The sequence below is a fragment of the Limanda limanda genome, chromosome 18, assembly GCF_963576545.1.
Source record: "Limanda limanda chromosome 18, fLimLim1.1, whole genome shotgun sequence".
Classification (NCBI taxonomy): Eukaryota; Metazoa; Chordata; class Actinopteri; order Pleuronectiformes; family Pleuronectidae; genus Limanda; species Limanda limanda.
Window position 1 is genome coordinate 10,437,765 of NC_083653.1, and position 16,252 is coordinate 10,454,016.

The 16,252-nt window shown below is 45.1% G+C and overlaps 1 protein-coding gene across 3 annotated transcripts in view; it reads right to left on the minus strand.

Annotated features, from left to right (window-relative positions):
- LOC133024482 (prospero homeobox protein 1-like) overlaps positions 1-16,252 on the minus strand; it is a 52,216-nt gene that overhangs the window by 13,906 nt on the left and 22,058 nt on the right. For 2 of the 3 annotated variants that reach the window (XM_061091605.1, XM_061091606.1), the window contains exon 5: positions 10,584-10,765. In XM_061091605.1, the coding sequence (XP_060947588.1) occupies positions 10,584-10,765 (182 nt within the window). Of the gene's footprint in view, positions 1-6,358; positions 10,766-16,252 lie in introns of those variants that run through there. The other variant, XM_061091607.1, reaches the window with a different exon arrangement.

Consider the following 16,252-nt stretch of genomic DNA (forward strand, 5'->3'; position numbering starts at 1 on the left):
TCACTCTGTACCATCTTGGTAGCACAGCAGTCGCTGCGTGCTTCTTCCAAGGAAGGAAAAATATTTCTCCTGCCCTCTCTTGCCCTCCGCCTCTCTCTCTCTCCATTTATCTATGGTGAATTATAGGTGTCTTTCAGCAGCCACCCCCTTCCACCACCCTCATCCCAAAGCTGGACCCAATCCTTTGTCATCTCCAAAGGCAGGCAGGGGACAACTGGCCCAAGGTGACCAGTTCAGGCTTGAGAGGGAGGTTAGCTCTGCATCTTCCCCCTGAGTGCCTCCCATTTTTGCCTTTATTGTTGGGGAGCAGCTGCTGTGTACCTGGACCCCATGAGTGGCGCCTATGTTGGATATCTTGGCAGCCAGGCTCCCTAGGCTTTGGATACCAGAGTGAATCAATTCTTAAAGATGACTGTCTGCATGCCATGTCACATGTACAGGCCCAAAGTGAAGGGCTTAGGGGGCTCTGGAGCTGGAATGCTCTTTGATGGAGGGGCTGGAGAATGAGGAGGGAGGGGAGGAAAGGAAAATACTGGGAGAGGAGATGGTCCTATTGTTGTGCCAAGGAATGCCCTTGACGGAGATAGAGGGCTATTGTTTTTATGTCCGTGAACTCTGTTGGACTTAGGGAATTATGGATCATGGGTGTTATGGTGATGAGCATCTTAGCATCTTTACCCTTTTCATAATGCCACAAGAAACATTGCGATATGTTGTCAGTTCCTCCTTTTTTTTGCCTGTAATTACTTGACGAAAGTTGCTCTAAGATGCGGCACGTGCAAGCGGCTTAGTGTCGAGCAGCCATGTGAACATGTAAAAAGTGGCCAATTATGAGGTGGCTGTTATAGCCCTTCTCTCATGATGCCTGCTGTCATTCTCAACAGCTGAGCAGGACGTTGATGACCTACCTGACTCACAGGCCTAATCTGCCTAATGTCCACCGAGAAACCTGAGAAAGTGAAGATCACAAATGGATGACAAAGGCAGATTGGCACGTAAGCTAACCTCAGTACCTCCCACAACCTTACTCTTTCTTTCTTCTTACAGCCCTCCAGAAAACAATACCCTTCAGACCAGCCCCTCCCTACCCCTCTCTTTACCTTGGAAAAAGCGGTTTATTAATAGTTTAGAGCAGGGTGCTTGGGGCAAAGCTGCACAAGAAGGTTAAGGATGAAGGGAGTTAGCAGGCTGGGCACAGCAGCAGCAGCAGCAGCAGCAGTAGTGTCTTTTTTTGAGAAAGTGCCTCATGGTCGTCCCGTGTCCGTATCCATTTCATGACAAATGAAATACCATAGGCCCTGGCCAGAAACAATGGCTTGTTTGGCTGGCTAGAGGCAGTGCGGGTTGTGGTGGTGCTGGTGGTGGAAGGGGGTGGTTAAGACTGGCTCTCAGCCCCTGCAGCTGTCCCGGTTGTCACTCCTTGTCTTAAGGCTCACTCCTGGCTCAACGCTCCAGCCCATGGATCAAGGGGATGCATGTCGGTGCATGTGTGTGTGTGTGCGTGTGTGTCCGTGCATCCTGAGCCCACAGAGATACTGCTGGGCGATCCACAGTACTCAGCAGCATCCGAAAAACGGCCCCAGACACAAACGGCAAGTTGAACGGTGTTAAGACCCCTTCTGTATGGAGCAGACCCCAGGCATGAGGTCATCAGCCTTGGTTTAGCAGCCTTTGTCCTACAGCGTGATTGACAGGAGGGTTGGTTATCAAAGACAATCGAGGGATCAGTTACAGCCGTCGATGGCATTCAAGATGTAGCAATTAGAAAGATTTAAGAACCATAATAAATGTTCATAAACGCCAGAACATGGTGTACATGGAATAAAAGCAAGTCTGACGTCAATGTAAATTACAAACCGATACAAAGCAACATCTCAGCTTGGTAATCGTTTTGCACCGCCACTGTGTGGGCCTCACCTTAATATGAAAAGTAGAGTCTGTGAATCTTTTAATCTGTGTTGATAACAGGTGATGAACTTTAATACATTGCTAATATTCGATGAGTAAGCCTGCGTGCGTGTAGCGAAGGAAAAACACAAATCTCTTCCATCCTCTCTCTCTCACTCTCTGTCCCTGTGTCTCTCTCTGTCTCTCGCCCTTATGTCTCAGAGATTAGCCCTTGCTCAAACACCTCCTGTTCATCTAAGTAATTAAAACATTAGAATTATGGGATTATAAACTGCTCTCGATTTAATCCAGCACTCGATGCTCCCACCATCTTGCCAAATGGGTCAATAGGAAATATAATGGGCCTCTGTGATTTCTGATTCAGGGATCTGGAAGGGGCAAAGGATGCCAATAATGGCTATTAAAAGAGATGTGTGCGAGAGAGAGAGAGAGAGAGAGAGAGAGAGAGAGAGAAAAGAGAGAGAGAGTGAGAGATAGATAGATAGAAAGAGAGACAGAGAGACAGAGAGACAGAGAGCCCAGACCAGCTTTGCCCTGGGTGCCATCTGTCTTGGACCCACTAGACCCAGTTTAGACTGGAAGAAGCCAAACCAGTTCAGTCTCTAGCTCTACCCCCAATGTGAGGTTATGTGCAAACACTCACCCACACACACGTTAACACACAGAGACACACCCCCTATGACCTCTTCTCTCTTGAAGTCAGTATAAAGTGTATTTTTGGGTCAGAACATGAGAGGCCCCTCCAGTTCTTTGATCGTTCTTTGAGAAATTGACCAAGTACAGGCTGCTCTGCTCCTGTGTGTGTTTGCCTCACAACACCACACATCAGTTCAAGGCTGCTTCCAACTCGTGTTTCCTCCAAGCCCTCACTCACATTTACTTATAAGTAAATTTCCTTCCACCTCACTTGGCAGCGTGTGCTTGTCATGATTGTGTATGTGAGTTTACACACTCTTGGATTTCTTTATTTTGCAGGTATTGCGTGTACGAGGCTTGTCCTCTGCAGCTTGTTCCTGCCTGTGTGTGTGTTCATTACGGTTTGTGCTCCTTGCAACAAGCGTTCCAAGTTGACACAGTGACAGTTCCTCGCAGTGCAACAGAGGGGCCCTGCCATCCAACAACAGAGGCTTTGTCGCCCTGCTCCTCTTGGCTTGTTATGGACTTCCTTCTCTCTCTCTTTCTCTCGCTTTTGCTCCCTTTTTTTTAGTGAGCCCATTTTCTTGTCTGAAGTCTTAATTTGGGGCGCTGGCCAGTGGGGAGAGGGAAGAGAGGCGAGGGGACCAAGGGAGGGAATAACAAGGGGGGGAGAGAGAGAGGAGAGGAGGTGCAGAGTGGTGATGGCTGCAGATGGACGGCCCTTTGTTCCTCCTTTCCCAGGCTCCTCTCTTGAGCCTCCGAGGCTCCAGTTGCGTTGAAGCCATCCAGCGAGAGAGAGAGAGAGAGAGAGAGAGAGAGAGAGAGAGAGAGAGAGAGAGAGAGAGAGAGAGAGAGAGAGAGAGAGAGAGAGAAAGAGAGAGAGAGCGAAAGAGAGGAAGAGAGAGGGAGAGAGAGGGAGCTAGGGATGTGTGTTTGTGTGTGCGTGGTGGTGGTGGCGAGGGGGGGGGGGGGTCACAATGATCTGTCCAACTGGAATCTTCTAGTTCCACACAACAAATGCACGTACACACTTCCACACGCATGAGATGTGGGGATGCAAAGAGACGAGGGGGAAGAAAAAGAAAGAGCAAGCGATGAATGAATAAAGAAAGAATAAAGAACAAATTGCACAAAAACAATAAGGCCAAAGAACAGGATGAGTTTCGGGATGAGGAAGACATCAAAAAACACAGCTCACAGTCAGTGGAAGCAGCGCATACTGACCACTAGGTGTCCCCATCACTGATGCCAAATGTGGGCAACCCTGAGTGAATCCCAGGCTGTGCCAGAGGCTCTGGAGCATGCAGTGTGCTGCTCCATCCACAATAGATGAAATCCAGTATTTAATTACGAACACATGCAGAATGAATGCATCAATCTGTGCAATGCAGAAATCTGTTTTCATGGTTTTCGATTCAAATTGGAATCGTTTTTTGGGGAGTAAAGTTTAATTGTATGTTCAGTTATGAAATAAATGCACTGTTAAGCAAAAGACAGATTCATAGATGAATACAGAATGCCAGATTGTTTTAGTCTGAAGCCCACGGTCCTTTTGGAGGAGTAGGTGTCAAACAGTGCATTGCTCATTTCGGTCATTGGTAGGAGGATCGCACGGAGAGGAAATCGAAATGAGGCCCTGGGTCCTTGGTTTTCTTTGTCACAAAGGTTTCCCAGTATGTGGAGTTACATCAATGCTTGTGTGTGGTGATATTTGCCGAAATATTTATTTTTGTTGTTAGGTCGGCGTGCTGTAAATCCCCCACTGACAACAAGTTGTAAAGCACACTTTACCTTTGCAAATGGAAAGAGAGAACTCTTAACACCAAATGGAAAATGTTCTTGAACCTGAGCATGTGATAACAAGCGACCACGAAGGGAGGAGGGACTTGGTGAAAGACCTTGGGGACCGTGTCAACGTTTTCTGTGCCGGACCAGGGACAAACATTGGGCAAACATTGGGAAAGACTGGCAGCCTTTGAGATAGTGGGCCGTTGATCTAAGACTGAGGAGCTAAGGTCCACAATCTCCCGTCTGATACAGCAGCCAAGGTCTTGCTGACACACAGAGCCGCAGAGCAAACATGGATACCTGAAGACAATGACCTTTGAACCCCAGTGGGAGAGGTGGAGAAAAACAGGAAGTGGTGAAAGTGACTCCAGTGACTTCCTCTGTGCAGGCCAAGAATGAATCAGGTGGAATGATTGTAAGTACACGGGTCATTGTACATAAAAGTCACACACATACACACACTTTGTTCAGGAGTGGAAAGCACAGATGTGGTGTGTGTGTGTGCATGCGTGCGCCTCAGTGTGTGTGTGTGTGATGGAGGAAGCGAGAGAGTGAGTCTTCAGATGTAGCGACAGATGGTATTTGATTACAGAGCAGACGGTCGGTGTTGTACAAAGATGCTGTCTCAGCCCAACCTAAGGAGCTGTAGCCTCCGGTGAAGGCAAGCGAGGGGAGGCAGGCGGAGGACGAGAGGGAAAAGGAACACGGGAGAGAGGAGAAAAAAAAAGAAGAATAAAAGCAAGCAAGCAAGAAAGACACAAAAGAAGCAACTCCAAAACTGAGCATCAAAGCAAAAAAGTGTAAAGCAGACAGACAAGAACAAAAGAAAGAGAAAGGAACGGTGCAACGGGCAGGCGTGGTGGAAAACACAACAGAGGTCATGGTAACAAAACAGCAAAAGGACGCAGAGAGAACACACACAGCCGTTTCAAAAAGTGTATTTTTCTTTAAAGACTTCTGTACTCATCAGCAAATATAATCCACGCTCATGAAGCATAAAAGGTATCTGGGAAATGTAAAAAAACATGAAGAGAATCTAAATCTCTTATAAAAAAGATTTGCCGTGGAATTAAAGTCTTTTGTGCCTTATTTTCTGTTTTAACATTTCACAGCATTCACATGACATACAAAATGTTTTGTAATAATAAAAAAAATTAAGAATTTGTGGTTTGCTTTGGTCATTTTTCAAATAAAAATGACACACATTTGCTGGTTTCAGCTTCTCAAACAAATGTATAACATTTTATATTTAAAGATCAAATGATTATCTGAGAAAGCAATTAGCAGATTAACTCACAATGATGATTACAGTTACAGATCTAGAACAACCCTAACGTCCAACTTTGTCTTTACGCTCTTTTCTCAACTTTTCTCAATGCGTTTATTTACTTGGCTTTTTCTCCAAAATCTTTCATCATGTTCTCAATTTCTAACAATGTTTTTAAATGATTTCTTAGTAAGCTCCAGTGTTGTAGGTTGGGGTAATGATTTAACAGTGTATCTCTGTGTGTGTGTGTACCTGCATATGGCCACCGTTGCATTTAGCATGATGAGGGGGCATCTGCACTTGGCTGTGGAGCCTGAGGACGAAACGATCCTCGGAAGTTGGCGATCTGTAACCAAATTATTAATAAAATATCTATACAAGGGTAATATCATATCGTTATATAACTTAAATCTATCTGTCTCACCATTATCCACCGTCCTCACTTACACACACATTGTTTTATATAAATGAACCACACATGATTTCTTCTGTTTTTCATTTTTATTTCCATTTTTAATCCATTTTGCACAAGCTTGCATATATACTGCACATACATTCAGTTCATAGAGGGTGAAGGCACGAAAGGCAATTTGACTACTGGTTGTTTTTTGGGCTGGGCCAAAGTAATAGAGGGGGAACAAAATCTCAAGAGAAAATACAAAACTGCTTCAAACTAGTTTCAGCTTTCTAGCTCACCCTCGGCCCCTGTCCAGGAACAAAACACAGCAATCTGTCGTTTAAAAAAAAACTCCAGTTCCGTTTAGCTGCCATGATCTCCATTTAATAATTTCTGTCAATTGAATGTGCACACTAGAGTACAATATTTCTGACTTCAAATTCAGGTGTCTATGGATCATAATCTTTTTAAGTTGGTTCTACTTAATGAAATGCAGTACAGCCTTCCCTGTTTGAAAAACAAAAGAAAACAACATCAAATAAATTAGGATAAATTAAACCAATAAATTACACAAAATCTGCAAGACAAGAAGACACCAATAAAAGAAAAAAAAGCAGCCATATCGTGAGTTTTATTTTACAACCTGTGTGTAATTATTCAGACTGTATTTCAAACATGGCTGTTCCAGTTGGAATTACTGCACTAAAATCGAATAATAATGTTATACAAAAAGCATCAACAAAACACTATGTACATAACATATTGCTAAGTTATACAAAGGCAGTATGTATCACTGTAAGTCCAAGTTTTGATATTTACAAAAAAAGAGGAGCAATGTAATAATAATAAAAAAGAATTACTACTGAAAGCATAGAGAAACAAAACCCCTTTCACACAGGTCAGAAAACAAATCAGAGGAAATTATCATGACACACATCCACACACACTCAAACACACACACACACACACACACATACCAAACACACGTTGCCAACGCTTAATGAGAATCATTTACATGTCAGGATGGTACTCCCAGGGGTGGGGGTGGGGCCACAGTGTTGAGAATTGTGTCACTCACTGGTTCACAGGTTCTCATAATCGGTCTTTTCTCTCACACAGACACACACTCACACAAACACAAGCACAATGCAAAGCGTACAGAAATTCCATAAAGTCCAAACTTTTCCCAACTGTTTGAACCCAGTAAAAAAGGTTATAAATCACTTTTTTTCTCCTGTCTGCAGTCTCTCTCTCTCTCTCTATCTCTCTCTCCTTAATTTTTTTTACACGGTGACTGTACAACATGTGCCCCCTCCATGACACTCGTCTTCTGATGACAATGAGTTCCTGTCTCTCTCCCGGGTCAAATCTAGAGCTACGTCGGTGGCAGACTGCCCTTGTTTTTGGACGTAAGCTGGTCCGCAGACTGCCAACGGGAACGCTCTGTGACATCATCATTACCCGACCACTAGCCTTATGCAGCGTTCTGTCAGCAAATATTAAAGAAACGGATGCTGGTGCAACTTCAAGGGCACTGCCGACGGGAAACAGAGCCCCATTAAAGGCATGGCAAGGGGGAAAAAACAAAACAAAAAAAAGTCTCCTCTGTGGGTTTTTGGAGGAGTGGTTATGAGTTCAGTTGGAGAGAATGGGTCATTTCTTTTTTCCACCCTCTTTTTTTTAACCACTCTTGCCCTTCCCTAGCACTCTGAGAGATAATAGAAAAACTGTACAGCTATTCTTTGTTTCATCCTGACAGTATTTACAGCATCGACGACAATATTTCATACTCTGAAAATGGATTCCAAGTTTATTTTCTGATCTCAAGAAGACAGCCATTCAGCACAATACAAAAGGTAAAGAAACCAAAAAGGAAAACTGGTCACAAAACCTGCAAAAAACCTACAACTATTGCTCCTAATCTACCATCAACTCACTTATTCAGAATACAGATTGAAACAAAGCCGTCACAAAAAATATCCTCAAGATTTCTTTTTATGAAACAATTGCTAACAGTGCCTTTCAAAGAACTTCCACTACAGTATATATTTTTTTCATAGATTCATATTTTACATTTCTTAAAAAAAGGCTATAATGTATATGTATTTAAATAACGATGTCCTAAAAATCAAATGACGCCAGAAAAGGAAAACTTGACAAAAATATTTTTAGCTCGGTATTAAGGTCTTGCTAATCCTTTTTTTGCACATAAGTCTTCATTATCCTGAAGTAATCTTTTTAGGCGCAGGAACTCTTTAACTTCAGGGCGGGGTTGCAGGAAGGGGGAGGATGGGGCGCGATAATAATCTGCGCATCAGATAAAAGTGTCCTTTCCCTTCTCCTTTGTTTGTGGCGCTTTAGAGCCCTTGGCTGGTGCTTTGAGACTCCGAGACATGAAGGGCCGAGCCCATCCTTCAGTGAGAAAAGTGTCCAGCCCGGTCTCTCAGGGCTCCGGATCTTAAGAAGAACACTGTCTGGGGAGGAGGCGGAGAAGGTGCCACATAATGATGGGAGTAGCTCTCTGTCTTTCTCTGCCTCCTTTTGTCAGGTGCTTTGTCTCACTTAGACAAGTCCGCAGGTTAAGCAACCTGCCCCCTTTTGATCTTTTGATCACAGACACACTATGAGCCAACGTTGCCGGCGTGAGATCAACGGTGAGCTCACAAAGTATTCAAGTCCTCTCGTTGCTTCAAACTTACCTCATCAAAAGGCCAGCTAACACTAACTACTTCTTAGAAATCTTAAAAGCCTGAGAGGGTCGATGAAAGTCATAAAACACTCGCTTTACATTGTACAAATCAAGTGGAAAATCTGGGATTAGCATCTCAGGTAAAAGTGAAAGGAATGGTGTTTAACAACCTGGGCACACATTGGCATCAACAGAATCGTACTTTGGGTGTTAGAAGCTGCCAGCGTGGGATGGTGGGACAAGAGCGGAGGGTTTCAGGTGTGTATCGCTCTACGTCTTTGTCCGCTCTCTTTGTAGTGATGAGAGCTTCTCCATCTACCCCTGGGGTGAGTGCTTACCTTTGACCTACCATTGTTGTATTGAGAGTAGAGCTAGATAACTCAAAGGCAGGTGAACATGAAGGAGCGGTGTGTGCGTGTGTGTTGTTTGCAAGCAAAATTAATGAACGTCTGGGTTTTCATGAATTATCTTCCTTATGGTTATTTATTGTTTAAGCAACTCTACTGTAGATTATCACAGTATTCAGATTTATTCAAGTATCAAATGCTATTGCCATTATAAGCTGGCTATCCCTTCATCTCAAGCATGAGCTAATTACTGAGTTCTTTAAAAGGCAAAAAAGTAAGCAGTCAGTATGTTCATCAATCCTGACCAGAAAACTAGATGAGTACGATTTAGTGCTGGATACCTCGCGGAAAAACTTTTGCATTGTGCACCAAATGGTCACGCTTCTCCACACCTCTGTACTTCTGCACCGTTTACTTCATTTGTATCTGCCGCTTAGCTCCTTTTGCAGCTTTGTTCCCAGACTAGTTGTGTGCAGGATAGGCTTGGAACTATAAAACCCCAGTGCACCACTTCTAGGCAAGTGAACCCTGACCACCAAAAATGGAATAAAAACCAAAGTCCACGTTAGGAATGGACAGACTAAAAGAGGAGTAAGGAGAAGGATGGAAAATGGGGCGCAGAAATATTTCAGAATCTAAACTCTTGTGGAATAAAATTAATAGCAATAATTTATTTTTTTCTGCAGCGGCATCAAAGGACAAACAAATTGTGAAGTGCCAATCTTCAGCAAGCAATGATGACAAATAATAATAATAATAAACAACAATAATAATAATCAAAATAATAATGTACACCCAATAAACACAATGCCCTACTTGCCTGGAAAACACACTTCAAAACATGGTAGAGCTCAGTAGCTATTTAAAAACAGTCCCAAGTCCCACAGACCAGTACAGACCAGTACAGACCAGTACCTCCAGTCCAGTCTTAATCCAGTCATAAACTCACTAGGCCTTGTTTTTGTGTGAATGTGTGTATGACGGTCCTATGAGGGACATCCATAGTAGCACAGTCTTTGCAGGGAAAGTTCATGTGGACACCCACTGGATTTTGGAGGAAAAGTGCTGGGTGCCATAATTGAATAAAGTCTTTAAGGAACCCAGCCTATGTTCTTAGTAGTGTAAATGGGAACTCAAGAACTCCTTTCACAGACTGAGGACTTAGTTAGTGTTGATCATATAACAAGCCTAAACGGATTAGGGATCACACAGTCCAGAAAACACCCAGAAAGATTAGAGTCTCTTCAGTTCATCAGAATCTTAAAAAAAACAAAACAAATAATAACCATCATGATAATTATCATATAAGAAGAACAACAACACAATAGCTAGATCATTTAGGAACTGCCACAAAGGCTTCAGATTGGGAATGCTACTTCATAACTTTCATACATTCAAAAAATAAACTGGAAATCAAATGTAGGGTCAGTGAAAAGGAAATGAAAACAAAACAAAAGAGCAAAAATCATTCTGAAATTTCTACGAAATCAGAGAAAAATTTAAAAAGCGCAAAGCGTCGAGCGAGGAGGAGGACGAGGAGGAGAACTTTACTCGTGTAGAAGCTCTTGGAGACAGTTGGGGGACTTGAAGACCTCGGGGACCTCGCTGTCCAGTTTGCAGATGACCTTGTAGATGGCCTTCTTCCAGGATGGGTCTACGTCTTTGCCCGCCACGATGGCGTTGAAGAACTCTCTCAGTGTGATTTCTGCCACTTCCAGGAAGCGGTCAGGGACCTGAACAGACACAAGGAGAATATAAGTGGTTAATCATTTGTTTTATCAATTGACCTTACTATTCCTGAAAATACCATGAACCCTTGAACACCTGCTCACAGCTCAGTTACATTTTGCAGCCTGCAGTAGTTTTTTTGCATTATCCTCAACACTGTCAGCTCCTCAGCTGTAGGAATATGCTCATATTTTAACAGTGGATGTAAAACCATAAATCTTTGATATCTTCAGTATCTACTTCCTTAAAAAAGCCAGTTGAGGCGTCGGCCTGAGAAAAGTCACTTCTTGTGAATTCTCAGGTTTCTCACAACCCACACTTCCCTCCCCGCAACACGGTGAGCGTGACACCTTTATGAGTCCCGCTGTAAATATGTGACCGAACGAGAGCGGAGCTGAGTGACGAGCAGTAGAGAGGTGCTGGCGAAAGAGGAAGTACTAAATGCTTTGGGAACGGGGAGACACGCCGCCTCTTTAGAGTCCCTGACAGCAGCACTCACCGACACCATGGAGATGATTAGTCTGGCAAAGATCTGTGACACCTTCCCCCAAGCCAACACTCTGTCACACACACATACGCACACACGCTCATGCAGGCGTGAGCACACACACCAGCGCACACACCTCCTTGTGCCAAGGAGATGACACATCCTGCAGTGTGACAGAGCTCTACATAATGCTCGCTATACACACACACACTAGCTACCCTGGTGTGTTTGGCTGAGTGTCTTTCCTTGATTCAAAGCTCCAGGGCGACGCAGCCTTCAGGGGTCACCTGCTTGGATAATGCTGACTGTCTCCCTGCCCACCTCCCTTGATGCTCACACACAGTCGCACACACACACACATATACAGCAGCAGCAGCTTGCCCAAATGCCTGACAGTGCGCACTCCACGCCGCTCCTCTCCTCCAGTGTCCTGCAGATACTCATCAGGAGTGTCAGGACACAGCAAGGTTAGTGGCCACTGGTACACACACACACACACACACATACGCGCGCATAGACGGAAATGTGCACGCACAATCAAACACCCAGACCGGCCTTTTTACACACACTCTTATACACACATGGGACGGCAAGCAGGCCCCCTTGGGGTGATGAATGGAGGCTAAGATGCCTGTGTGTCTGGTGTGTGAGTGTGTGTGTGTTAGTGTGTGTGTGTGTGTGTGTGTGTGTGTGTGTGCATATCTCTATCCACTACTCAAGTGAAAAGGTGAGACCTGAATTAGGAGCTTGCACCCTCTGTGTGTGTGTGTTTGACACAGAGAGAGAGAGAGTGAGAGAGAGAAAACACAAGCTAACCCAATTCCCCAAATATTGAGTTCCCCTCAGGAGGGAGAAAAGTGGATATAATTCATTGTTTGGGCTCCTGTCGTCTCTGAAATACTGGCACAATGACCCTGGTTTGAGGGCAACTTTGTGTGTACGCGTTGTACAGTAGGAGTGCGTGTGGGCATGCGCACGCTTTTCCCAAAAGACCTCGATAACGGGCCGGTGCAGCACGACACCCTCGGCGTTAGACGCAGGGAGTGCCGCATTACTAAGAATATTCCTGCATGGAATTTCTCCTGACGTTTTGACTATAAAAGGACAGCAAAATGCTGACTGCAAGGAGAAAGCAATGTCAAGGAGAAAAGGGTATTGGTATTTCAGATCCTCTTGACTGAGAGAGTGAGAATGGGAGGGAGGGAGGGAGGGAGGGAGAGAGGGAGAGAGGGAGATGGTGAGAGAAGGAGGGGCTGAGAAGAGTCTAAGGAGAGAGAGAGAGGGGTGAGAGAACAGAGGGAGTTATTCCTGTCCCACCAGCCTTTGTTTTGTGACTACATGTGAGTTGTGTATGTGAGCGAGCTGCCTCCTGATCAGCAGTGAGCCTTAACTGTTTGCAACCCCTCCCATGTCCCTCTCTATCCCCTCTCACTCCCCCCCTCTTCATCTCTCTCGCTCTCTAGGGTCAGCTGTTGGGCCTTTGTTCCAGAGGCATTGTGGGGGATTATCCAGTGTGGCCGTTCATTCGCTGGGCTGTCCGGTAAATGGGGCCAATCGCGTGGCTAACAATCCTTCATACATATTTCATAGGGCTTTTTAACAACTTCTCAGCAGAGCCCCAAAATTAAAGGACAGATGTACAAAGAGGGAGGGATGGAAAGGCAGGAAAAAAGAGTAGAGGGATGGAGAGTTCTGTGTGTGTGAGGAATGATGGCTGGAAAAGGCTAAATGAGGTTCCAGAGAGTACATCTACACAATGCTGGCAAAATTTGTAAATGCATCTTTTTCTCTTTGGCTTTCAGCTGCGTTTTTCTCACTTGGAGAATATACAATTTCCAAGTGGGTTTAAATTCTCGCTTTATGTTTTAGTTCAGACGAGGAAACTGGAGCCTCTTGAAAATTATGACATTTGCTTGATTATTCATGGCATGCGACTTTCTGACACCTTTTATATACTTTACATAGTCGATTGCGTAACACCATTTTTGCCTCAGCCTTTATTTATGATTATTTTTGCCATGATCATCAAATTTGATGTGGTCCGGCAGCGTTGCAGGAAATATTGTTCATTAAGTCAAAAGTATGCAAGCCACAATCAAAATACTCTTGTACGCGTGTTCAGTTAACGCAAATGGAAAAGTATGACAATAACAACTCAATCCTGATTTTTACTGTATGAGGTGAAGAAGACTTGAACTCTCTTTTCTCCTCGATGGTAATTGTTTTGCAGTGTTTAGTTGAGAGAAGGTGCGAGAAAGACGGAGAGAATGGAAGTGTGTCTGCAGCGGGGAGTACAAAAAACTCCTGCTTTCGTGAAAAGGGATATTATTGCTGATCTACCCCTGTGTAATACAATATGAAAGGAGGAAGATCGGGAGAGAAAAGGGGAGAAAAGAATTAACAAAGGGGATAAAGCTTGTCTCTTATACACACACACATACACACACTCGTACACACACACACTTTTTGCCCTAAACTTGCATCCTGCTGTGTGTTGGGTAAATACCAATCAAGAATAAAGAAAGAGAGGAAGAAAGAGCAAGGGAGCGCTGACAGCAATGAGGCGGTTAATCACTCTCATTCACCGACCCCCCTCCCCGCTCTCCCCCATTCTCTCCACCTCTCTCCATCTCGCTCTCTCGTGACAGGTTGCTTTGAGACACAAGGATAAGCTCTTTTTCAGAGAGAGGGAATCGGATTTCCTGCTTTTTGATGAGATAATAAAATATGACGGGGGACAATAGGAGCCTGTGGACGGCTTGCTGGGAGCTATTCACTTCAGCAGTGGCTCCTGTCTTAAGACTGCTTAGACAAACGTTTAAAAAAGTAGCCAGAGGCCCAGGCCCTCATACACGGGCTACTGTTACACGCACACACACAACGACTGGGCGCGTGTGTGCGTTTATGTTTCGGCAATGGCTGAGAAATCTGCTCTCTCCCGGTGACTCAGGGTTGGCTGTTTGTTTGGCCAACATGTTTCTCCCCCCTTGCTTTTGGGAACTGTCAGGAGATGTATTGCACCTTCTATTTGCACAGCGCTGGCCAAACAAGACGAGACCCTGGAAGATAAGGCTGTGTGTGTGTGAGTGTGTGCGCCAGCGAGCTGCAGCCTTGAAGGATGAAATGCAGGGACACATTCGCCCCTGCTGCCAACCAGGTTAATTCCTAACCCCGACTCAGCCTGGGAATAGCAGCTCTTCCCATGGTTTTTCGGCCACTGTATTTGTGTGTGAAACGGGCGATTGATAGATTTTTGTAATTCACTACATTCCAGGGTGGGTTATCAATGCCTCTTTGGAGTGAGTGCATCTTCTGCTGACAGTGAAACATACGTTTAAAAACAAGAGGTGAAACTGTGACATCTCAGTGAGTCAAGCCAGAGCTTCCCAAAGCTGGAGCACACACAGGAGGACCCTGTGCCTCGCATATCTGCTCTGATCAATAATCTACAAAGGCCTTGATAAGCTCTTGGCCCACACTGTCACTTTAGCCAAACACAACCCATGTCCCCTTTCTTCCTACACCTCGTTGCACTTGTCCCCTAACCCCCTCTGCTACTGATAAGACCGTGCCACGGCCGAAGAGTCCAAACAACCTCGGGAAAGATTGAGCAGAGTCGCAGGGGGATTCTCGGTTCCTTTTGTTTTTCCTCAAGTGCTCTATTTTCTTCCTTTTCGCAACAATCTCACTTGTGACGTGCGGATCAGTGCTCGCTTCTGCTAGAGACGACTGGGACGGGAAACAGGCCTCAAAGCTGAGCAAACACCGGCCACCCTCTCTCCACTGATAGCCTTGAGAACACGGAGCCTTGAGGGACTATAACGTATACATGTTTGTGTGTGTGTGTGTGTGTGTGTGTAAGTGTCACATGGGCTCCTCTCAAGGTGCACCTCCTCTGGGGAGTCAAGGACAGGACAGGGTCAAAGACACTGATGAAGTAGCTCCCCTATCCCATCTTCCTCATTCCTCCCTCCACCTTTTCTTGCCTCCTCCTCCCCCACCACACACACACACACACACACACACACACACACACAAGTCAAGCAAACAGCCGAGGAAGCCAGGAATCACTGTTCAAACCTTGTCTGGAGAATAAAAAATTGATTGTATGGCAGATTGAGAGAACGCAATCTAAATTGCGGGGGGGCGGGGGGGTCATGCAGTGCTGTCGCCGGGGCCTCCAGGGGTCAGGAAGTCAGCCCGGCTCACAGAGGCCGAGGGAGCAGGAGGCAGAAGGGAAAGAAAGGAGCGAGGGAGTCTGGAAGATAGGAACAGGACATCTGGAGAGGAGGAGAACAGAGGGAGGGAGGGAGAGGAAGAATAGAGGGGCTAGGAGGAAGGAGGGTGCGGGTGGGCGGGCGAACAATAAAGGAGGGCGAGCAAGGAGCTGCTGCGAAGGAGGGAGGGAAGATGGATGGGTGGATGGATGGAAGGAAGGAGATGGGATGGAAGGGCAAGTGGGGGGAGAAGATGGCAGGAGAGGAAGGAAGAATATTAAAGTGCAGATTGGATGCAAGGAGGCAAAGATTTCATCTGTGTGTGTGTGTGTGTGTGTGTGTGTGTGTGTCTGTGTGTGTGTGTGTGTGTGTGTGAGTGAAGGGTGACAGGTATGACTTATGTTGCGTGGAGCTAAATCTGATCACATAGTCCTCTTATGGGAACAAAAACCAAGACACTATAATTATTTCTTTTAAGGTGAAGTTTTTAGGTTAGATTTAGGATCTCCAGGAAATTAGTCAATGGTAAATGGTAAATAGTATTTAAATAGCGCTTTTATAGTTTTGATGACCACTCAAAGCGCTTGTGTGTCCTTTGAAATCATGGACGACCAAGTGTGTGTGTGTGTGTGTGTGAGTGTGTGTGAGTGAATGGACACATCTGCAGCTCTGATGCACGCCCTGGTCATTTTGGCATGAGTCCCTTTGCCACGCTTCATTACTCACTTACACACACACACACACACACACACACACACACACACACACACACACACACACACACACAC